General features: G+C 38.0%; 2 protein-coding genes and 1 long non-coding RNA gene across 6 annotated transcripts; 2 read left to right on the top strand and 1 right to left on the bottom strand.

Moving 5' to 3' along the window:
- Window positions 1-96: 96 nt before the first annotated feature.
- Window positions 97-10,564, top strand: LOC5518104 (ribosomal RNA processing protein 1 homolog B). The gene is made up of 14 exons (XM_001638095.3): window positions 97-349; window positions 610-689; window positions 2,929-2,986; window positions 3,086-3,171; window positions 3,277-3,338; window positions 3,691-3,751; window positions 4,608-4,679; window positions 4,769-4,833; window positions 4,976-5,093; window positions 7,134-7,231; window positions 7,374-7,393; window positions 7,739-8,553; window positions 8,798-8,888; window positions 9,315-10,564. The coding sequence occupies exons 1-14, from the start codon at window positions 226-228 to the stop codon at window positions 9,479-9,481; spliced, it is 1,917 nt and encodes a 638-aa protein (XP_001638145.2). The 5' UTR covers window positions 97-225; the 3' UTR covers window positions 9,482-10,564.
- A 1,708-nt stretch (window positions 10,565-12,272) lies between these two features.
- On the bottom strand, window positions 12,273-18,489 carry LOC5518119 (fibropellin-1). Of its 4 annotated transcripts, XM_048732772.1 has the most exons (13): window positions 18,136-18,489; window positions 15,333-15,586; window positions 14,722-14,824; window positions 14,352-14,474; window positions 14,164-14,277; window positions 13,964-14,089; window positions 13,764-13,889; window positions 13,567-13,689; window positions 13,370-13,492; window positions 13,170-13,295; window positions 12,965-13,095; window positions 12,757-12,865; window positions 12,273-12,675 (listed from the first exon to the last, which is right to left on the bottom strand). In XM_048732772.1, the coding sequence occupies exons 1-13, from the start codon at window positions 18,191-18,193 to the stop codon at window positions 12,302-12,304; spliced, it is 1,890 nt and encodes a 629-aa protein (XP_048588729.1). In that variant the 5' UTR covers window positions 18,194-18,489; the 3' UTR covers window positions 12,273-12,301. The 4 variants fall into 4 exon arrangements, with proteins under 4 accessions (XP_048588729.1, XP_048588731.1, XP_048588730.1 ...); XM_048732774.1 differs by lacking the exon at window positions 13,170-13,295; XM_048732773.1 differs by lacking the exon at window positions 14,164-14,277.
- On the top strand, window positions 13,056-14,348 carry LOC125572350. The gene is made up of 2 exons (XR_007313783.1): window positions 13,056-13,207; window positions 14,190-14,348. It is a non-coding gene; the product is annotated as an uncharacterized LOC125572350 (long non-coding RNA).
- Window positions 18,490-21,060: the final 2,571 nt, after the last annotated feature.

Below are 21,060 nucleotides of genomic sequence, written 5' to 3'. Positions count from 1 at the left end.
AACACACAGGAGTCCCGTGTAACTTTAATTTTACACATGTATGTCTATGAATTTAATACTCTTAACTGGCATAATGCTAATTAATTTTCCAAGGCTATAACTTTAATAAATAAAACGAAATCTCATTGATTAACTAAATGAATAAAGATTGACTAGACATTCCGAATATTTACCTACCAGTAAAATTACCAGCATCCTTTGCACCCACGTGCGTTTGAAACCAACATGGCGGTCGGCGGAGCAGAAGAGCATTTTGCGAAGAAGTTGGCGCATAACGACAAGAGAATACGCGACAGAACGGTTAGACGGCTACAGGCTTGGATAGCAAGTCGCAAACAGGATGGTGTTGGTGAGAATTATTGAATTCTTTTGGCTATATTTGCGATATCCGTCCCAATCATGGTGTGATCATTTTGGAAAGCTGCGAAATTTCTTAGGGAAATCTATGCAAAATACAGCTTATATCTGTTGTGAAAGCTAAAAATGATTAAAGTCATGCCACATACATCGACGGATCTGTTGCCTAGCTAACTATTTATTGTCACATGCAATATCTTAGTGTTTATACTATTGTTCACTACCCTCTGTTGTTCCATCTGCTTTCCAAAGGTTTCAAAGAGCGAGACCTATTAAAAATATGGAAAGGTCTCTTTTATTGCTTCTGGATGTCAGACAAGCCGCTAGTACAGGTATTTGATAATCCATATTCACACCTTTTCCTACAACACTCCTCATTTAAGGATAGTGGAAAGGTTTTTAAGATTTTTTTACCCTTTTTATTAACTCGGGAATGCATATTCCCGAGTTATTGCGGTGTGTTGGTGGGGGTGCATCGTCGGATCCCTCATGTGTAAACTTCCGGTTAACTTTGTAGGATGGTTGAATGGTCCGATCGATCAGCCGTAATTTTTTTTTGGTCTTTCTGTGCTTTAGCAACACAGCAAACCTTAGATCATATATATACTTCTGGTGTTCAACTTCCGGTTAAAGCCTAGTACTATAAAAGGGTTATGTCATCCACCTGTGACCCTTTATATAAGCTAGTTTCTTCAGAAAAGTCTTCCACGTGGGTTGAGCGTGTACATGCCCTTCGTCACTGACGTCAATCAGTCTTCTACGGTTCAGTCCAATTCAAGCTGTTAGTTTGCAAACAAAACAAATAAAATGCTAGCAAAGCTTTTACTTCTCTTTGTTTTAGTACTTGCTGATTTGCGTCTTTTGGTATTCGCGTTGTTTGTTTGAATTTGTGCTGAAAGAGCGACCAGGCAAAACAGCGACTTTTAAGTACGAGAAACACAAAGAGAAATGCTTCTATTAGCAGGGTCTCTGTTTGCAGGGCAATAAAAAAGCATCTGTTAGAAGGACAAAATAGAAGAGTTAGAAGGACAAAATAGAAGAGAATCTAGATTTCCACAAATTAATTTTTCACAATTCTTCCCAATCATCTAAACTAAATACATTATCAAACAAAACTGGTACAAACACACAAAATTAGCAGACACGATTTTGGTGTGTGTTATGTGCTGATTGATATACTCTGCGGTTGAGCCAGTATAAAAAAAACAGGACAGACCTCACACGGTCACGTCAGTAGATCCCAAACTTTTACGGAAAGAACATGGGCAAAGCAAAAAGGAAAACTTGTGTGGGCATCAGAGCAGGCAATCCCAGACTCTGCTTGCTCTGAAGCAAGATTTTCTGACAGCTATGTTAGCAATTGGGTAGGTTATTTACCATGCATTCTCATTTTGAGCAGGATCGAATCGGCTTTAGAAACACATTCAAACAAATTTTTCCAATAAATGTTGCATTTTTTCTTGTGTAGACAGTGAAAATTTTGCTGAGAACTTGTGTGCAAGAAGCTCTCGCCTTTTGGGGCTTGGGAATTTGTCCATTGCTTTCTTTTTCCTTCCACTCTTTCCGGCTTTAGATCTCAAACCGCTTGTTTGTTTACAAGGCATGGTTTATGAAGGTTTTTGCTGATAAAATAAGTCAAATAATGAAGAGAGCAGTGTTAAGATGTGAGCCCAAGCGCCGATGAAAAATATCCAACATGTAGACGCACGTCGCTAGGTAAGATTGCAATTTTTCTGAAGCCCCGTATGAAGCGGGGCGCGCTAAAAGGATTAAAAGATTTTGACACCAAAGGTGAAGATTCTTGTTCTTGTTCTCAAAGGGTTTTTTTTAGACCTATAAACTTAAATATTTTTCAATATTTTTAATTGGAAATTGTTACATAATAATAAAAAAATGTATTTCTGCAAGAAAAAAATTTTTGGGCCATTTTCGTCTCCCAACGTAAACTGTATCCATAAAAAAATTTCTAAATGTAGATACATGTACATGGTCATATTCTACGTTCTTTCAGCTTTAAACCAATATATTTTTCCCAATATTTCGTTAAATATTTGCCTGTCAAAACGCATTCGACAAGAACTGGTTGACAACCCTTTCCACTATCCTTAACATGCTAAGGGAAGCTATGGAAGCATAAACATCATGATGTGGGATGCATTGATGGTGCAGTTGGCAGACCATCACTCTGTATTGCCTGTGCCTCTCCCCACCAGGTTCTGGGCTCGATTCCCTGTCCCAACATAAGTTCAGTTTATTTATTTTGGGTATTGCCTGTGCCTCTCCCCACCAGCTTCTGGGCTTGATTCCCTGTTCCAACATAAGTTCAGTTTGTTTATTCTTGCCTTTGCTCTCTTTCTCCTCTGGGATCTCCAGTTTTCTTCTCTCGACAAAAACTAAAGATTGTTGTCTAAACTGTGTTCCATGGTCAGACACGAGTCTTATGGTGGCTGCCCAAGGCACCTTCTACTGTATGCCTTCAACTCTACCATGTTGTATACATATCTGTGCTCTCGTGATTCATCATTCCAGGGTGATTAGCTTCTCAAATTTATTAATTTTTTTCTCTAACAGGAAGAACTGGCTGAAAGCATCTCAAGTTTGATTCACAGTTTTAGGAACAAAGATTCAGGTACAAGATTGTACATCACAGATGCCTATCACCATAACAGTTCTGCCCTATTTATGTTACAATTGTTCTGATTATTTTCTTCCTTCCCCTTTGTCACAGCGTTGCTGTTTCTTGTCACATTTTTCAAGACAATGCACAGAGAGTGGCATGGTATTGATCGTTTGAGAATGGACAAATTTTACATGGTCAGTATCTCATGATATTTTCTTTAAAACTATATTAGGTATGACTGACTTTACATCAATTATTGAGGTGTCATTTGGCTGCGCTAATTTTGATGTTATTTCCAGCTTGTGAGGATGATGGTCAAGCAGATGTTTGTTATGATGATAAAAAACAAATGGGAGCCAAGGTGATATATAAGCCAATTGGTTTTTAGTCTTGAAATTGTGTTTTGAGCTTATATAGTGCATACAGTATATACATGTACTTAAAGTTGATAAAAAATTAGCCATTTCAAAATAGTTGGATTTTCAACATTACAAACTAATTGAACTAACCAGTCCTTGCTGTTTTACATTGTACATATGCACCTATCCTCTGATTCATTTTACTCTTTGAATTAGTGACTTGTTTGTGTACAGTATTAGTGAGAAAGATTGAGGACAGTACATGGCACCTAGACATGTTTACAGTCTGTAAAATGCAAACAATATATACTGTATGACTGAGTTGCATTCTTTTGGTTGTTCATCTATTTGCAGTCTTTGTGATAGAGTCTGTGCGAATCTAAAAGAAGGTCCTCTTCACCCAACTGCAGAGAAGGTAGACATGTTTTTTCATCATACCCAAGTAGAAATAACTCTAAGATAGCAAATAGGAAATTCACACAAAATTAAAGAAATGAAATTCGAAACGTTATAATTAGGTATGCATTTTTGATAAATGAAAATATTTGAAACAACAGCTTAGACAGGGCTTCTGGAATTACGTGCTTGTGCAGAAGCGCGTAATTTGGCTTTTTCCGCGTAATCCGCGTAATCCACAAATTTCCGCGTAATCCCCAAATCCCGCGTAATTTGGCTAAATTTTGAAAGACAAAGCATTTAATTGCACAGCTGATGTGTTCTTTTAGGGTTGTTACCTCTATTTCTCGGGAAAAAAGAGAGATATTCTTCGTAAGAGTGCAACATTTCGAACTGAATTTCCGAAAACAAATAAAATGACTAGGCGTTCTTTGCTAAACCACGAAGGCCTAGGACTAATAATAAAATACTTTTTTTAATTGACTGGTGGCTAGGAGCCAATGAAAACTCGCCTAAGATATTTTCACGCAAAAAATTAACCTTTTCAAGTTATTTCGTGCTTTCCTTCAGTACGAGATGTTGTTTGGGCGTAACAGTTGATATTCCGTGTAATTTAGCGCGTAATTCAGTAAAGAATCCCGCAAAATTTTGATTTTAAAAGAAAAATGTATTGCAAAATCACACGTAATTTGGCGCGTAATGATTGATTTTCCGCGTAATTTAGCGCGTAATTTAGCCAAGAATCCCGCGTAATTTTGAGTTTTTTTCCGCGTAATTCCAGAAGCCCTGCTTAGATTGCATGGACTTTGATACATTTCTAATGTACATAAAATGATACCCAAACAGATCACTTCATGTTTGATATACTATATCAGGTCCCAGTTGGTATGAGGCTGCATTTGGCCAGTATCTACTTAGATGAACTGAAGAATACTTCTGAATGCCAGGTACTTAAGTTTATTTGGGTGGTTCAAATTTTGTCTATAAAAAAAAAAAAAAAAATGAAACAGAATAATATTTTGATCTTTTTATGCAGGTCCCAGAAAAAATGACACTAAAGCTTCTAGAGCCATTTTTAAATCTTGCTGCTTTTACCAAAAAGTGAGTATACTGTATATACTGCATCGTACCATGGCATGACACTTATGAATCAGAACTGTATGTATTTTTATGTACTCTTGGAATATTGTAGCTTTTTTGCGTTGTCTTTGTTACTTAAATTATTCAATGGAATTCGTTCTAGCCAAGTTATCTTCAGTGCTGTCAAGACTGGGGTGTTGGATTCTATCTACAGTTCTCAACAGAACATTAAAACAAACACAGAAAACAACAATGATGAGGCTGAGGAGAAAGACCTGGAAGTAAGACCCTTTCCCCACTTATCCGTTTTCGTTTAAAAATGCAACCTTTTTGTTCCGTTTTCAAAAAGTCCCGCGTCCATGTGAAGCGTTTTCATTTTGATACAACCTGTCCCACGAAAACGCAGAAATGATATGAAAATGATAAAATGCTCTACAATTTATTTTTTCAATTTAATTTTTATTGACTTTGCCCACGGAGAAAAAAAAAAAAAATACACTTACATAATACGTTATACATGAGAAACAGAACATAAATACATACAATAACGAAAGGGCAGGGTATCCGCCACAGCTAGGCCAATTACGGCGGACCCGAGTTTAAAATGTGTAAAAGTTACAAGGTCACAAAAACTAAATTAGAAACAACATGAAATTTGGTGCGTTAGCACCCTGGCCCGATTGCAGGTGAGGCAGACAGATTTCCATGAGCGCGGATCCTCTGGATCGTAAGTTATCGAAAGAGCATTTAAGTAGTAATTTAATAAAGCGCGCTTGAAAGAAGCATGGTCAGAGTAGCTAGAACTATTTAACAAATTAGTGAGAGTGTTCCATATTCTTGTACAACGTGCATGCGTAAACCCACTATTTTGCTTGTTACATCGCGCGCCAAATTGAATCACGCCATCGTTTTTCGAAGGTTCCGTTTTCATAGGTCCCCATAGCACGGATAGGTTATCGTTTTCAAATTGTTCCACTCTGGATATCGTTTTCAAATCTTTCTGTTTGGTCATCGTTTTCGGGTTAATGCGCGAACGATACTCATATCTGTAACAAAAAGGTTGCGTTTTTAAACGAAAACAGATGGGGACAGGATCTAAGACTTTTAGAACTTTGTTTATTTTTTTCTTATCCTAATATATTTTTAGAACCATAAGACATAAAATGTTATAATATGATATCAAGATAAAAAAGACAAGAAAAGGATTAATGTACCTTACAGTGCAACTTCTTTTAAAAAAAATATTTTAGTTTCACATTTTGCAGGATACGGTACATTAGGTTAAGTATATTAATTGTTACAAACAAAAACCCAAAGAAAACAATAATTAGTTGGGGTCTTTGTAATCACTGTAAGTATTTATACAATACTCTTCATCAGCTTAGTTCATAATTAAAAAAAAATATCTCATGGAATCGAATTCAACTTACAGTTTACCTTCGATTTCAAATTCATCAACATACAGTTCAGCTTCGATGTCTAGATGTGGAACACATTTCATGTGTTTGCTTTTCTTTCCTAACTCAGGCGAACAAATTAGGATAGACACATTTCAAAAGTCCCAGAACCAATTTCTTGAGCATATCCCTAGCTAAAATAACGTCTTTTCATAATTCTCATGCAAGGAATTTTATTTCCATAAGAGATCTCTTCCTTTGACTGTTGTCAATGCGAAAACACTAATTGGTTTCCCCTCTCCGAACGTCTTTGCTAAACTTTCTCAACTTTCGGACACATCTCAGATGGCCAAAAATCAAGTACTTGAATAAGCTTCCCAAGCATGTCCTATTCCAGGTTATATTATGCTTTCTCGGCGACACTTATCAAAACACAATTTGATTTTGATTTCATTGATCTTCCTCATCATCAGACAATGTTTCTTTACACTTTAGAAGAGCTTCATGTCCTTATCTCCATGCATGTTGATATGATATCGCTCCCAGTTAGCAAGTTATCCGAAAACTCAGGGTTTTCGAAATGTTTTTCTGTGTTTTGGATAATGGCGCCTGCAAAAATTCTAGTTCAAAACCTTGTGCAGGTTGATGACGTCATACCTCCCGACCAATCAAAAACGTTTGCCTGACAGATGTAATATATATTATATTAGGAAAGATACATTGATTATAATGAATTTTGGGATTCAATTAAATTTTTAAGAGCATTTTATTACCCTGGGCACATAAGGATATTCCACTTTTTGTTTTCTTAGCATGTATTACAGGTATTTATAAACTCATTGTAAATATTGTTGTTTATCAATGCTTTTCTATTTGATACCCTTATTTGGCATTCAATGTTTAACATTGACAATTCAATTCCAGATTGACTGTTTGGCTTTGGCAGATAAGCTTTTCGCAGTAGCTAGTGACAGAGAAGTATTGTCAAGAAATAGGCATGTCCTGTATTCATTTGTTAAAAGGTAAGTTATTATTATTTTGTTACTAGACGTTTATTTTGAACTTATGGTTGTACAGTATGTATTGCCATAGATAGGTTTTAGCAGACATGTGAATAACAACATTACTTGGTTAATCAGATTAACTTGATTTCTTGTTATACAGATTCAAGAAACTGAAGTCTGGTAAGCAATCCATAATCTACTGTATTAACCATGGCTGATACATTCAAAATTAGATTCATTATTTGGAGTGTGTTTAAGCCTCTGGTCAGCTTAATTTTGTAAACACAAAGTATGAACACAGTGAACACAGTGAACACAGTTTGAATAGATTTTTATTTCATACAAGTCTAATTAACTGTTAATAAAAATAGGCTTATTTGAATCAATCAAATGGTGTTTTGTACAGGAGGGCGTAAGATATTGGGGTTTGAATCAATCTAGCTTATATTTCAGTAGTTTTGCAGTATTCAAATAGGACAATAAATTCTTCTTGATTTGTTGACCGGTGTCCTTCTTTTTACCCAGGACACACAGGTCAGCCGAATTTAAATGTTGATTCTATGAGTGATAGTAATGCAGATATGGAGACTGGAGTGAAAAGAAGACAAGAAACTCAAGAGGTGGAAGTGAGCGAAGAAGTTCCAAAGAAAAAAAGAAAAAAGAAACAAAAGGTTGTTTCCAATACCTCAGAAAAGGATTTAAATAACGATGACATATCAGAGATGGCGGGTAAAGAGGCAGCACTAAGTTCTCAAAAAATGAATGCAAATAATTTAGAAATTCTAGTAGATGGTGATTCCCAAAGCTCTTTAGAAGCTCAAAGGGATACAGGACATAAGAACAGTAAAGTTTCTAAGAGGAACAAGAGAAAACAACAGAAGGATTCGGTACTAGAGAATGGAGTTTCTGATAGCCATAAATCAGAAACAGAAGCATGCTTAAGTACTAGGGACATTGTCATGGAAGATGATAACGCACCAAAGCAGTCGGATGGCGCCAAAGAAGAGAAACCAAAAAAGAAACAGAAAATAAATGGCAAATCTGAATTCTCTGAATCAAAAACTGACAGCCCAATGAAAGAGTCTGTCACTGAAGTGGAGGCAAAGGCAGATGTTCCAGAGGTTGATGGGTTTGTGAAAGCCATCAGAGATAAGATTTCTGACAAGCAGGATGAACCTAAGGCTGCTAGCAAAACTCCGACTAAATCCAAGAGTCTTTCTAAACCCAAGACGCTTGACGACATTCCCTTTGCCTTTTTCAAAAAGACAAATACGACACCTAAGGCTTACGTAAAGAAACAAGTGCCGCTAACAGAACCGAAGAAAGGGAGCAAGCAAGAGGTACGGTCTTATGTGGATAATGTATTTTGAAATAAATGCACGTAATAAAATTGCAGGCAAATTCGTTGTTTTAAGTTATTACTCTCGTAGAGAGCTGAGGCTAGGTAGCTTGTGTAGAGGAATGGAGGTGATTAAAAATATACTTATTGCCTAATCTAACGTAAATTATTATAAATGCAATAATAAACTACTATATATTGATCAATAACAATGATGATATTATCCATTATCCATTTCTATTCAGAAAGTTCCTGTGTGCCCAGATTCCGCGCCACAGGGATCCCGCAAAAAGGTCCGGATCGCGTTGTCAAAAAACACCGCCCACACTCATCAAGGTAAACTCAAATAGTCATGGGTTACTGTGAATAAAGTGATGATGTGCTAATTATACCACTTCAATGAAACAATGAAAACGTTTAAACTGGCATGTCACTAAAAAAAAACTGTCAATCTCTTGTAATCTTTCGGCGTGAACGTAAAAATGTCCTTTGATGGAATTGATCCCTTTCAGTAGACTATATGTTCTGCATCCATCCTATTCATTAGGCGCAGGCATCAGGGCGCCCACCTTCTGCAAAATGTGGTCATTTCCTATTCGAAGAATTCAATCAAAACTGAAAATTTCCATCTGATCTCTGTCTGCCTACCACGGCTGTGCCTCTGGTGGTTTGTTACATAATTTTGAGCCACAATTTAATACTTTGCAAGTTCTACAACAGTTAGCAGTAATAGTTTCAAAAAACATTCCTTTTACTTTTCAGATTATGCCAACAGCCTAAAGGAAAGCCCCACCATTCCATTTGATGCAGAACGAAGCCCGTCGTTTGGTTTATTGAAAGCCAAATCTGTCCTAACCCCCTCCCCGAGCGCACCTGCCCGCAATACAAGGTCTCAAAGAAACAGACCGAATGCCTCCGACTTCTTCTGAAATGTTACATGTTTGTAATATGCCAATAGGAAGCCGGGTATAGCCCTATGATTGGCACTAGCGATTCTAAAGTGGAAATAGGGACAACAAGGCTAACGGCAAGTCTGGCAATGCTGAGAAAAACACTTCCAAACTAGTTTCAATGAAAGTAGCTAGACTCTTTGCTCAGAAACAGACAAAATTAGCTGAAAACCTACTGCAAAGCAAACAGAAAGACGAGCTTATTGTCCAAACGTTCACGTCATTGTTAGGACAGTAAAACCTTGAATCTCACGTCGTGGTTTTAGAAAGGTTAAAACATATTTGACACAACGCACTTCAACGTGCGATGTTTAAACGTTTTGAAACTCCATCTCTCTACCGTCACCATTCTTGTTACCGTGTTCGTATTTTTTAGTCCCTCATAATAGCAGCACCCGAACTGATAACAGCATTTTTATGACAATAGCTCATAGTTCACAAGTTAGGCTTAGTTCAAACGTCGTATTATCCATTAGCCGTATTCAATGCAAATGCATGCAAATGAATCGAGTCGATTGTTTCTTCTTCATTTGCGTGCATTTGCATTGAATACGGCTCATGGATAATACGACGTTTGAACTTAGCATTAGACAAAAAGCTTATATTATATTAAACATTTTTATACTCTAGTGATATGAATTCGTAAGTTATTCTCAATCTTGCTAGTGCGCCAGAAACCACCTCTCGCGAACCTGGTGCGTGAAGATTAGCATTATCCAAACTCTTACTCTTCTTTTACTGTGATACTGAAATATGGAATTTAACCCACCCAACATTTCTCGCGGTAATGCCTAGTTTGAAAAGGGCGGAATCTGCCCAATAATGAGAAGGGGTCCAGCAGCATCGGGGAGCTGCTTTCCTGGATGATGTTTGCCCTGGTATACCAATTTACAAATAATTTAAGGTTTTTTTTCTAATTTTAGTTCATTGTGATAAAGGATATTAGCCTGTCCAACCCAATTAAGTCGGGATTTAAGTCGGCTATGCCTTGTTACTGACTGCAAGGTCGCGGTTTTACTTTGCTGTTCTTAGACGTGATAAAAGAATAAAGAAATTCTTTTATTTTTGATCTTCACTGATCATTCGGTCTGTCACTGCAAATGTGTGATTAGGGCCAGAGTTAATAGGGGATAGGGGGTGGGGGCGCTCACTGCAGCAACGTTCTTCACCAAGATGCGCGGAACTTTACTGCAATTTTAAATATTCTGTGAATTCGCATCAATAATCGTCAACTGCTAAACCACTATCTGGCTTCTGTCATTCAACCGACCGGAATTGCATTCCGTGCTTTTTAAAGGAAAGTCTGCAACTTTCGGCGAGCTGGCGTGATTGGAAATTATTTCACTGCTGACTAAAACACGATTAAAGCTGTGAACTCAGACGCACAGAATAGGCACTGAAGTGATGGAAAGGATATTTGTGAAAATTAATCTAATAAACACAATTTCGCATTTTTAGTTCAAGCCGTCATATGCAGAATAGGCCATTCCAGCTATAAGTTTGCGCGCGCATAACCATAGAAACCTGCCTCAACTACCAGAATGCAGCGCGCGCTTTTTTAAGCTTACATCAAACGAAGCGCGCGCTGCATGCCGGTAGTTGAGGTTGGTTCCCATGGTGAATGCGCACGCATGCTTATAGCTGGAATGGCCCATTGGCTCTCTACTTCCAACTGCAGCACCAGGTAATATCTATGTCTAGTTCAGGGACGTTTGGTGAGCTAACTCAGCTCTCTCGAGATTTGGCTTAGGACTACCATAAGCTTAAGTTTATTCACTCCGAGGTAAGAAGCCATCCAAAGTTCCACGTCTGAGAAGATCAACAAGCTTGCCACCTGGGAGAAATTATGGAGAATGGAATTCCACCCAGGTAAGTGTAAAATCCTAAGAATAAGTCGCAAGCGGTCCGTGGTGCACAAGGACTATGTGCTGCATGGCAAAACCCTAGCTTCGGCTGACTCAGCTAACTATCTTGGAGTCACCCTGTCCAAGAATCGCAACTGGAATGAGCATGTCAACAACACTGCTAACAAGGCCAATAGAACTCTAGGCTTCCTTAGAAGGAACCTGAGGATTAGTGCCCCCCACTTATGACATTTGCATATAATGCTCTTGTCCGCCCATTGGTGGAATATACCTGCACAGTCTGGGATCCATGCACCAAGAAGAACATTTACAAGCTGGAAATGGTCCAACGCAGAGCTGCTTGCTTCACCCTCAACAGATACCACAACACATCAAGTGTCAGTGAAATGCTAGAACAGCTTGGCTGGGAATCACTCCAAGACAGAAGGCTAGTTCTACGGCGCAGTATGCTCTATAAGATCAAAAATGCCTTGTAGATATGGGAACAATCGACCTCCTACAACCAACAACAAGGCCTTCCAGACACCTCAACTGCATGAGCTTCGAAGTTCCCTTCTCAACCCCCACATACCACCAAATGTCGTACGTCCCACAAACTATCCGGACTGGAACAAGCTGCCAACAATTTTACAACAATTTCCACCGGACACAGTGTTAAATCATAATATGTTTATATATTTATATTTCTACAGAGGAGATAGCCTGCTAGCCGACTCTCATGGTGGGTTATTCGGAAATGTTTTATTTTCAAATATTGGGAAACCTGTGCGCGCGCGCGAAGGCCGAGGTGCGCTGGGCCGAGGGTGCAAAGAAATGAGAGCCGGCAACAAAACCCATTTCATCAACAATAAGGTATTTTCAGTGTGTGCTAGATCTAATACTATCAGTCCGTATTTCCTTCCTTATGCTATGCTCAATTCCTCACCTACTTTTCCTAACCTTCGGTACAGTAGCGGATATAACAGTTTTTAAACGACCATAGTTGATACACTATGAAGTCGTTGCAGTGTGTCGCGTTGGTTTTACCAGGCCACTCGTAACAATTGTAGTTGGCGAGAATGCTATTCCTGAGTTCTTTTCTAATTTCTCTAGGTTTGGGCTGATCATCTATTAACCAGACCTGGTTGTCGGTATTGCAGTGTTGATGCTCCGATGTTGGGCAGTGATTGATTAGACGCGTTCCTGCAGCACCGACGAATCGATACCATTGGCCCGTTATCAATATGTTGTCACAGAACATTCCAACACGTGCGGCATTTACATTTCCATCAGGTTCTGATAGGTTGTGGTACTCTACGCACTCGATTGCTGAAAATAGAAACGAAAGATGTTACTTTTTACAGAAGGTAGCCATGTAAGTATTATTCTCTCGGACAAATAGTTAATTACGTGTTTCACAGCGGCTCCCTGTAAATCCAAAGGCGCAAACACAGCCAATACCGTCGTTTATCGTGATACACGTGCCGCCATATTGGCAAACAATGTCTTCACAGGAAAGCTGTAAAAGATACAGGAAAGTTGTTTGATGGTGCAGCTGATAATAATGAAAATGATGATGTACTTTTCATGTTGCTAATGTAACTAACAAGTACAATACCTTTTTTAAAGTATTACAATGTCTTCCCGTATATCCATAAGAGCAAGTACACGTGTAGTTTTTGCCGTCTTGTGTGTTGTTACAAACACTGCCATTACTGCAGGGACTCGAGTCACACGGCTTGGGTATCACTAGAACAATTGGAAACCTGGCTTGAATTATACGAACACTTAATATTGGTTTAGCAAAGAACAAAACAACATACCCGTGTCACAGTGTCTTCCCGTATATCCAGGAGAGCAGGTACACGTGTAGTTTTTGCCGTCTTGAGTGTTGTTACAAACACTGCCATTACTGCAGGGACTCGAGACACACGACTTCAAGGGTATTACTATAACAAATGGAAACCTGGCTTAAATTATACGAGCACTTATTATAGATTTGGCAAAGAACAAAACAACATACCCGTGTCACAGTGTCTTCCCGTATATCCAGGAGAGCAGGTACACGTGTAGTTTTTGCCGTCTTGTGTGTTGTTACAAACACCGCCATTACTGCAGGGACTCGAGTCACACGGCTTGGGTATCACTAGAACAAATGGAAACCTGGCTTGAATTATACGAACACTTAATATTGGTTTAGCAAAGAACAAAACAACATACCCGTGTCACAGTGTCTTCCCGTATATCCAGGAGAGCAGGTACACGTGTAGTTTTTGCCGTCTTTTGTGTTGTTACAAACACTGCCATTACTGCAGGGACTCGAGTCACACGGCTTGGGTATCACTAGAACAAATGGAAACCTGGCTTGAATTATAAGAACACTTAATATAGATTTGGCAAAGAACAAAACAACATACCCGTGTCACAGTGTCTTCCCGTATATCCAGGAGAGCAGGTACACGTGTAGTTTTTGCCGTCTTGTGTGTTGTTACAAACACTGCCATTACTGCAGGGACTCGAGACACACGGCTTCAAGGGTATTACTAGAACAAATGGAAACCTGGCTTGAATTATAAGAACACTTAATATAGGTTTGGCAAAGAACAAAACAACATACCCGTGTCACAATGTCTTCCCGTATATCCAGGGGAGCAGGTACACGTGTAGTTTTTGCCATCTTGCGTGTTGTTACAAACACTGCCATTACTGCAGGGACTCGAGACACACGGCTTCAAGGGTATTACTAGAACAAATGGAAACCTGGCTTTATTTACACGGGCACTTAATATAGATTTGGCATTTAACAAAACAACATACCCGTGTCACAGTGTCCAGGAGAGCAGGTACACGTGTAGTTTTTGCCGTCTTGTGTGTTGTTACAAACACTGCCATTACTGCAGGGACTCGAGACACACGGCTTCAAGGGTATCACTAGAACAATTGGAAACCTGGCTTGAATTATACGAACACTTAATATAGATTTGGCAAAGAACAAAATAACATACCCGTGTCACAGTGTCTTCCCGTATATCCAGGAGAGCAGGTGCACGTGTAGTTTTTGCCGTCCTGTGGGTTGTTACAAACACTATGATTGCTACAAGGGCTCGAGTCGCAGGGATTTGCATTACCTGGAAAGTAATTAAAATACGTCATACCCAAAAAGTGTACTCCCTGCATTTATTCCTTTTGCAATGTGACTACGCGCCTGGTATAATGGCAGGTGGCGGTTTCAATACAACATTCTAGCTACCAAGTGCTAAGTTCCCCAATTTATTTAACTGCTCGTGCTTTTTTGAAACGCGTACATCTAAATCTGAAGACCTGGTATTTGTCGTAAAGGCTTAGATTTCTATAGTAATCTGTGGTTAACGGTACCGCGTCGTGGTAATGGGATAGGAGAGACGCACGAGAACCCGCCATTCAAAAAGTCAGCCTTGCACATCCGGTCACTCGGACATGAACCAGCAGCGCAGTCGTTCTGAAGATAAAAGACGATTTAAAGGGCGAACACACGCAACATATGGACGACTCGCAAATCCCAGCTGGCTACAGAATTTTAAGCCATTTTATTTGACACACATTGGATCGCCTCAACATGTTAGTTTCGAAAATTTGAAGTTGTCGATTGGAGAATATTAGGATATGCTATATAAAATATATGTTATGATATTTATTTGTGGCCGTGTGGACGTACATTTATAAACAGTCTCTTTTTTCGTCATCTTTATTGCAACTTGGAGTAGTTTTTTTTTTTATAAACTTTCATCCATTCAATATTTTGTCTCTTTTTTGTCCAGAGTCCATGAGTTCCAGTGCTTTCTTAGAACTACATGTATGATGGTCATTTTACTTATTTACATAAAACCTGGGGAGGGGAGGGGGGCTTATTCGGGGGAGGCGCTTATTACTAAGTTTTGGTTCAAAGGGGCGCTTATTAGGAGAAGGCACTTATTCGAGTAAATACGGTACATTAGTAGGTGCCTTACCATGGTCCCAAGATAAACACTCCCCGGTGCGTAGACAAAGTCCTCTGGGTGTTGATGGCGGTTTGACGTGCTGGTCAGACAGGTTTTGGTCACAGGGAAATAGTTGGCTGATTGACAATAGCGGTTTGGGCTGAAAAACAAGCACTTCACGATGCAGCCTGCTTCTGTTTGTTCCGTGAAGTTGGCTTCTTCGTGATTTTTTAGATACCTTCCTTCAACTGTATCTTTCATTTCCAGTATCTTACACGGGTCACCTTACAAAACATATAAGAGCAGGACAATGTCAAAAATGATAAACAAGGGCGTAAGTTACATATGGTTATGAAGGGGTAAACCAGGAACCGAAATTAGCAATTGTTTTTTTAGGCTGAAAACGGCATTTGGCTTACACCGGGAACAGAAATTAATATATAGATTTAGGCACTGCCTAAAAGCGGAGCCAACATGACGTTTTTCAGCATAAACTTGTGTAGAACCCCCCTTCCCTGCACTTTTATTATGCATCATGTTCCACCACCCACAAAAATGGCACCATATGTAAAACATATAAAGATTGCATGTTCTATAAATACTGCAATTAGTATTAAAAGGTGTCCTCCCAATCCTCCTAGGGAATACCTAGAACAAATATGTTTTTTTGTTCTAGGTAAAAAAAGTATTTATTGACATTACTAAGGATATCATTAACTAAACTATACTTGATAGACAACTGATACAGCAAAATTAGCAAAATAAATTTATGCCTTGATTAACAGGGAAGGCTTTCAGGTGTGAAGGGAGGTCATATTTATTTTAAAATGAGGATCAATTAAAGTACAAAAGACTGGGTGCTATTTTATTCTCTTCAAAATTAAAAACAATAAACAAATACATATCAAATTCCTATACATTAATAAGTATATCAGCAAATCACACTATCATAGTGGATTTGAGGTAAAAGTACTCATTCCCTGCCTGTACTGTCCCAATTCCCTCACTTCTTTAAATTACTTTACTTAACTTGCAAAGATAGGGCTTTATCATTTTCTTTCTCTTGTGTAAGTTTTAAACTAAGCAATTCAAATATTGGAAGAATAACTTTATTAACTTTCTCTCTTGTGCTTTAGAATGTTACTTTGCTAAGGGTGGATTAAAAGCACTCCAACATATTTGAAAAAATTCTGAATACATTATTTTATTATACAGCTAAGAACCACATATAAGAACCTAGAATAAACCTGTTAACCTAAAATTATCAAATTAGAATCCTTTTTATTAGCATCTATTTATCCTATAATTTGAAAAAGGTTGAAATAGGAAAATTGATTTCTAAATAGTTTTAAATATGATCTTAAGGTATCATATAGGAGACCTGTTTTTGTTTTTTATGACTAACTTACTACCTCAGTGAGTCATTGTAATAGCAAGAGACTATTTATGAACCTTACCCAGGGCAGAATGTACATATAACGCATTGGTATTTAATATAGGTCACAAAAACACATATAAAGTAACAAAAAGTAAGATAATATTTTAATGGAAAAATTGTTCTAAAAAAATGAACCAGAGTTAGCCTGACAGGTTCTTGTATAATGTGTGGTAGTGACATTTAGGCTATTTTTCGCCCAGCCAGCAGCTTGTGTCTCAGCTTGATTTCAGAATCTCTGGCTGAGATTAACCTAAAGAAGTTTGGAGAAAAGCATTTAAGAAAAAAACTGGTAATTTCCTTATGATACAAATATTATACCACAAAAACCTAATTCATAATAAAACTAAAAATAGTCCCAACTAAAATTTTCTAAAATGATACCCATAACAGAAAATGAACATATGAACTCTGCTGTCTCATAAAGCTCTATGATCTGATGACCCAGAGTTTGAAAGAGCTTTTATAGGAAAAGCTGCATTTGCTTTTGAGCAAATTGCTCCTCTACAAAAAAGCTGTCTTGGCTTTCTATGAAACCTGATTTTTACTTTTGGACCACATTATATTGTGACATGAGAAAAAAAAAGTTTTTTTAAGGTTTGTAGAAAACATTGAGGTACCCAGCGTTATTGAAACTATTGTAGGTGGTATAAAAACAAAGCATATTTTAAGGTAATAACAGATCCTCAAGGCCCTAATATGTAGTGTACTTTTTTGAAATCAAAACAAAATTCCAGAATAGTTGATTTAAATTTCAAGTGTTTATCAGATATATGTTGCTTTTCACAAATTACTAATACTTAGGGTTTTAGGAGACCAGCTCCCAATTTCTTTAAGGTTTTAGGAAACCAGTTCTCTATTTCTTTCTCCAAAGAAAGCTGGAGTTTACCCAAGTAATTCATTTAAGCCTTGCTCATCTTTGTGAGAATTTGACCAATCATTTATTGAAATGAATTTAAAATCAATTTTGGTATATTTCTAGTATATCGTAGCTGTCAACCCAACTTGAACAGAAATCTTGTGAAATCGGATGAAATACAGCAAATATGTGAAAAAAAAAACAAACAAGAGAGCCAATGCGGATGAATACAGAGAATGTATGAACATTCTCACAAAAATTAGGTTATGATGAGGTCCAAAATCTTGTGACAGAGTTGACTACTCTGGTAACTTCAATTCAATTCATTCATGAATAGTAGTTATAATTTTCCTATGATAGATGGTGAATAGCAGATTTAGAGATCGAATTTGATAAATACAGCCTAGAATATCTATTCCCTGAGGTAAGTACTTAAAGTAAATAAAGTTCAACAATGAAAAAAGGTGTTCAAATTTTGAAAACAAAACAACCCCGAAAGATCGTTCCGCTAAGTACTTTAATACAATACGCTAACTTACCTACGTCTGCCAGTGCAAGAACAAATACATAGGAGCACTTGTCGGAGAAGGTGTCCATAAAATTAGCTCGTTTTTTCTTTCTTTATCTTGTGGCTTACTCTGAAATTTCAGCTGACCTTGACTCGAGCACAAGACTTGACTCTTCAAAATTTTCAACCATGCTTTTACACAGTCTTTTGCACATAATTAGACGAGTTCATATCCGTGGTTAGCATTCCCACGAATTATTTTTTTCAAGCACTTCTTTTTCGACAATTCTTGGCTTTTCTGCAGTCAGTTTTCGTGTGTTTTTGAGAGGGGCAGAAATACACATCCCCCATATTGTTTTGCGCGCTCTGGAGGCCTGTGCCGAGGCAGATCACGGCTGGCCTGGCTGGCAGCTTGTGACAATGACGTGATTGACCACAAAAACTGAGTCGCCTAAGAGACTATTTCTATTCCTATGGGGCTCCGCGAGCGGCCTACGGCCGCGCTGGCTCCGCTATAAGAAATTGTCCAAAAATGTTTAGGCTACTACTATTTTCAGGCGACAATTGTATGTACAATCGCAATATGTGATATATTAAATTCTATCTACCCCCCCCCCTGCTGAATACAAAATAGTGTAGAACGCATGCGCACTCGAAGAACAAACCTTACACTGCTAAGTACAGTACAAGTACAGTACAAGTACAGTACAAGTACAGTACAAGTACAGTACAAGTACAGTACAGTACAGCCAATCTGATGTATCCGTTACAAAATACGTGATTAAAAAGGGTTGCACAACACTTATTTTAATAAGACTCAGACTAAAATGCAGACTTAACCTAGTTAGAGTGTCTGTGGCGAGAGGAAGTTTGTTATTACTGTCTCCAGCGTAAACTCTTTCAAGTCTACGAAACAAATTTCAAGGAATATTTTTCAAAGAGTCTTAAGTCATCATTGCTCCTTTTGTACAAAAAAAAAATCGAACCAAGGGTGGTTTTCCGATGTCCACTGTCATATTTTCTTTATGTTCCGAAAACATAGACAACAATACGTCTGGTAAGTTTCTAAGGAGTTTCTAAGACGATGTGATAATGGGTTAGTCGTCACTAAAATGATGTGTCTTTTATCAGCGGTGTTCCTGCCGTTTGACATACTTTTAGGGAGATTTCTAAAAAACAACAGATAAAAAAACTCTCGCGCCAGTACGCAACGACTACGGCCAAGGCAAAAAGAACTTGACCCGAAAAATGCTTTTATGCATCCTATGTAAATGGTCAATAAACTTAAAACTTGAAGGCTTGAAACTGAGACATGAACTGAGACAAAGTTTTTGGGAGATTTCTGGAAATTAAAAAGAAAAAATAAGCTTTACCGACTACGATGACGGCAAGAAGAAACTTACGGGGAGGGCGGTTGGGTTTTGCGGTGTTGGCCCTTTTTTGTACGAGATTGCGGTAAAAGGTATTTCAAAACACTGGAAAATGCGGGATTTTGGTTTTTAAACGGCGTTATTGCGGTAAAAAAATTAAAATATTGCGATGTTGCGGTGTTGCGGTGTTGCGGTGTTAACGGGATGTCGCGCATGATCTTCAAAACCCCGTCCTTTTGTGCGGTATGCGATATTTTCGAAAACTTTCTGCAAGTAGACGAAGAAATGAGAGCATAAAAGTACTATCTTTTGTCACGTTTTTCTTGCCTGTAGAAAAACAATTGATTTGGAAATTCAAAAGCCATACGTAAAAATGCGTTCTATTTGAGAAATTTTCAACCGTTCTCTGCCAAACCACGACGTGAAATTCACGTTTTTACTGTCTTAAGCTTGGGCGGGAGCGGTTGGAGTATAAGCCTACATTTCCCTGTTCGCTATTGTAGAAGATAAGTTTTCGGTTAAGTTATGTTTTTTCCCAAGGGTAAATTCTAGCTTATTTAATTGAAACTATTCTGGGATTTATCGCCAAAGTCTATAAGTGCTTTTTCTCGGTCACGCCTTCCTAGCCGTCGCTGGTATCTTTAAAGGCCCCTCAAATCTCGATGGAAGGGTGCGCCTTTCCTGGGCCATTCCCAATATTTTTTCAATGGAAGCGGTCGAAGTCGATCTATTGTCTCACAAATACATGAATTTCTCCGCATTTATCCTCTTCTCCTTGTATATCAAAGTTATATCGAGCATTTATAAGCAAACCTTCTAGGAAAGCACCAAGTTTATTTAAAATCATCGCTCTTACGCGTGGAACCTTAACACGTGAAAAGCGTAGTATGAGTATATTATTTTTATATACATTTTAATACCCTGGTTTTTGTTTATCATTAAAAAAATATTTGAGGATTCGGCAACGGAAAATTGGATTTTAAATTGATTCAAGTGAGTTCATAGTTAGCTACTGTAATATAAATCACATTCGCCTAGTGGTTAAATAATGGTACCTGCTATTATTATTTGGCGTTGTACATGACGGAAAACATGATTCAATCATGAAAAGTATTCATAAGGGAAGTTCTAGCATACTTGAAAACGTCTCTAACTACATTTACACAGTCTCACATTTCTCACAATCTCTATCAACTAACTTTCCCAATAAAATTCCTCCGTGGTACTACTCTCACCTTTAACAAAAGTAACCCAAGTCTGCAAGATAACGAAAAGGAGTGCATTTTTCATTTCTTCCCCCTCTGTAGATAATTCCAGCCCCGCAACCTCTAACAGTATTGAAAGGGTCTGGAAATATGAGCTCTGTTATTATTATCTGTTATATGCTCTATTATTTTTTTTTCTTTGATCCGAACCGCTGCTAGCTTACGCCAGTTTCCCGCTAAGAACCAAGTCTATAGCTCAAGTATTCCGGTTGGCATTTTTAATTTATTTTCCTTGTATAGATTAATTTATGGGTAGATTAGAAACTAAGAACAACCCCGCCACCTTGACGGGATCTTGAAAGGATCCGAATATGTGAGCTA

The sequence above is a fragment of the Nematostella vectensis genome, chromosome 9 (genome assembly GCF_932526225.1).
Source record: "Nematostella vectensis chromosome 9, jaNemVect1.1, whole genome shotgun sequence".
Lineage (NCBI taxonomy): Eukaryota > Metazoa > Cnidaria > Anthozoa > Actiniaria > Edwardsiidae > Nematostella > Nematostella vectensis.
Note: the sequence above shows the minus strand (reverse complement) of the source record. Positions and strands in the feature narration are given on the sequence as shown.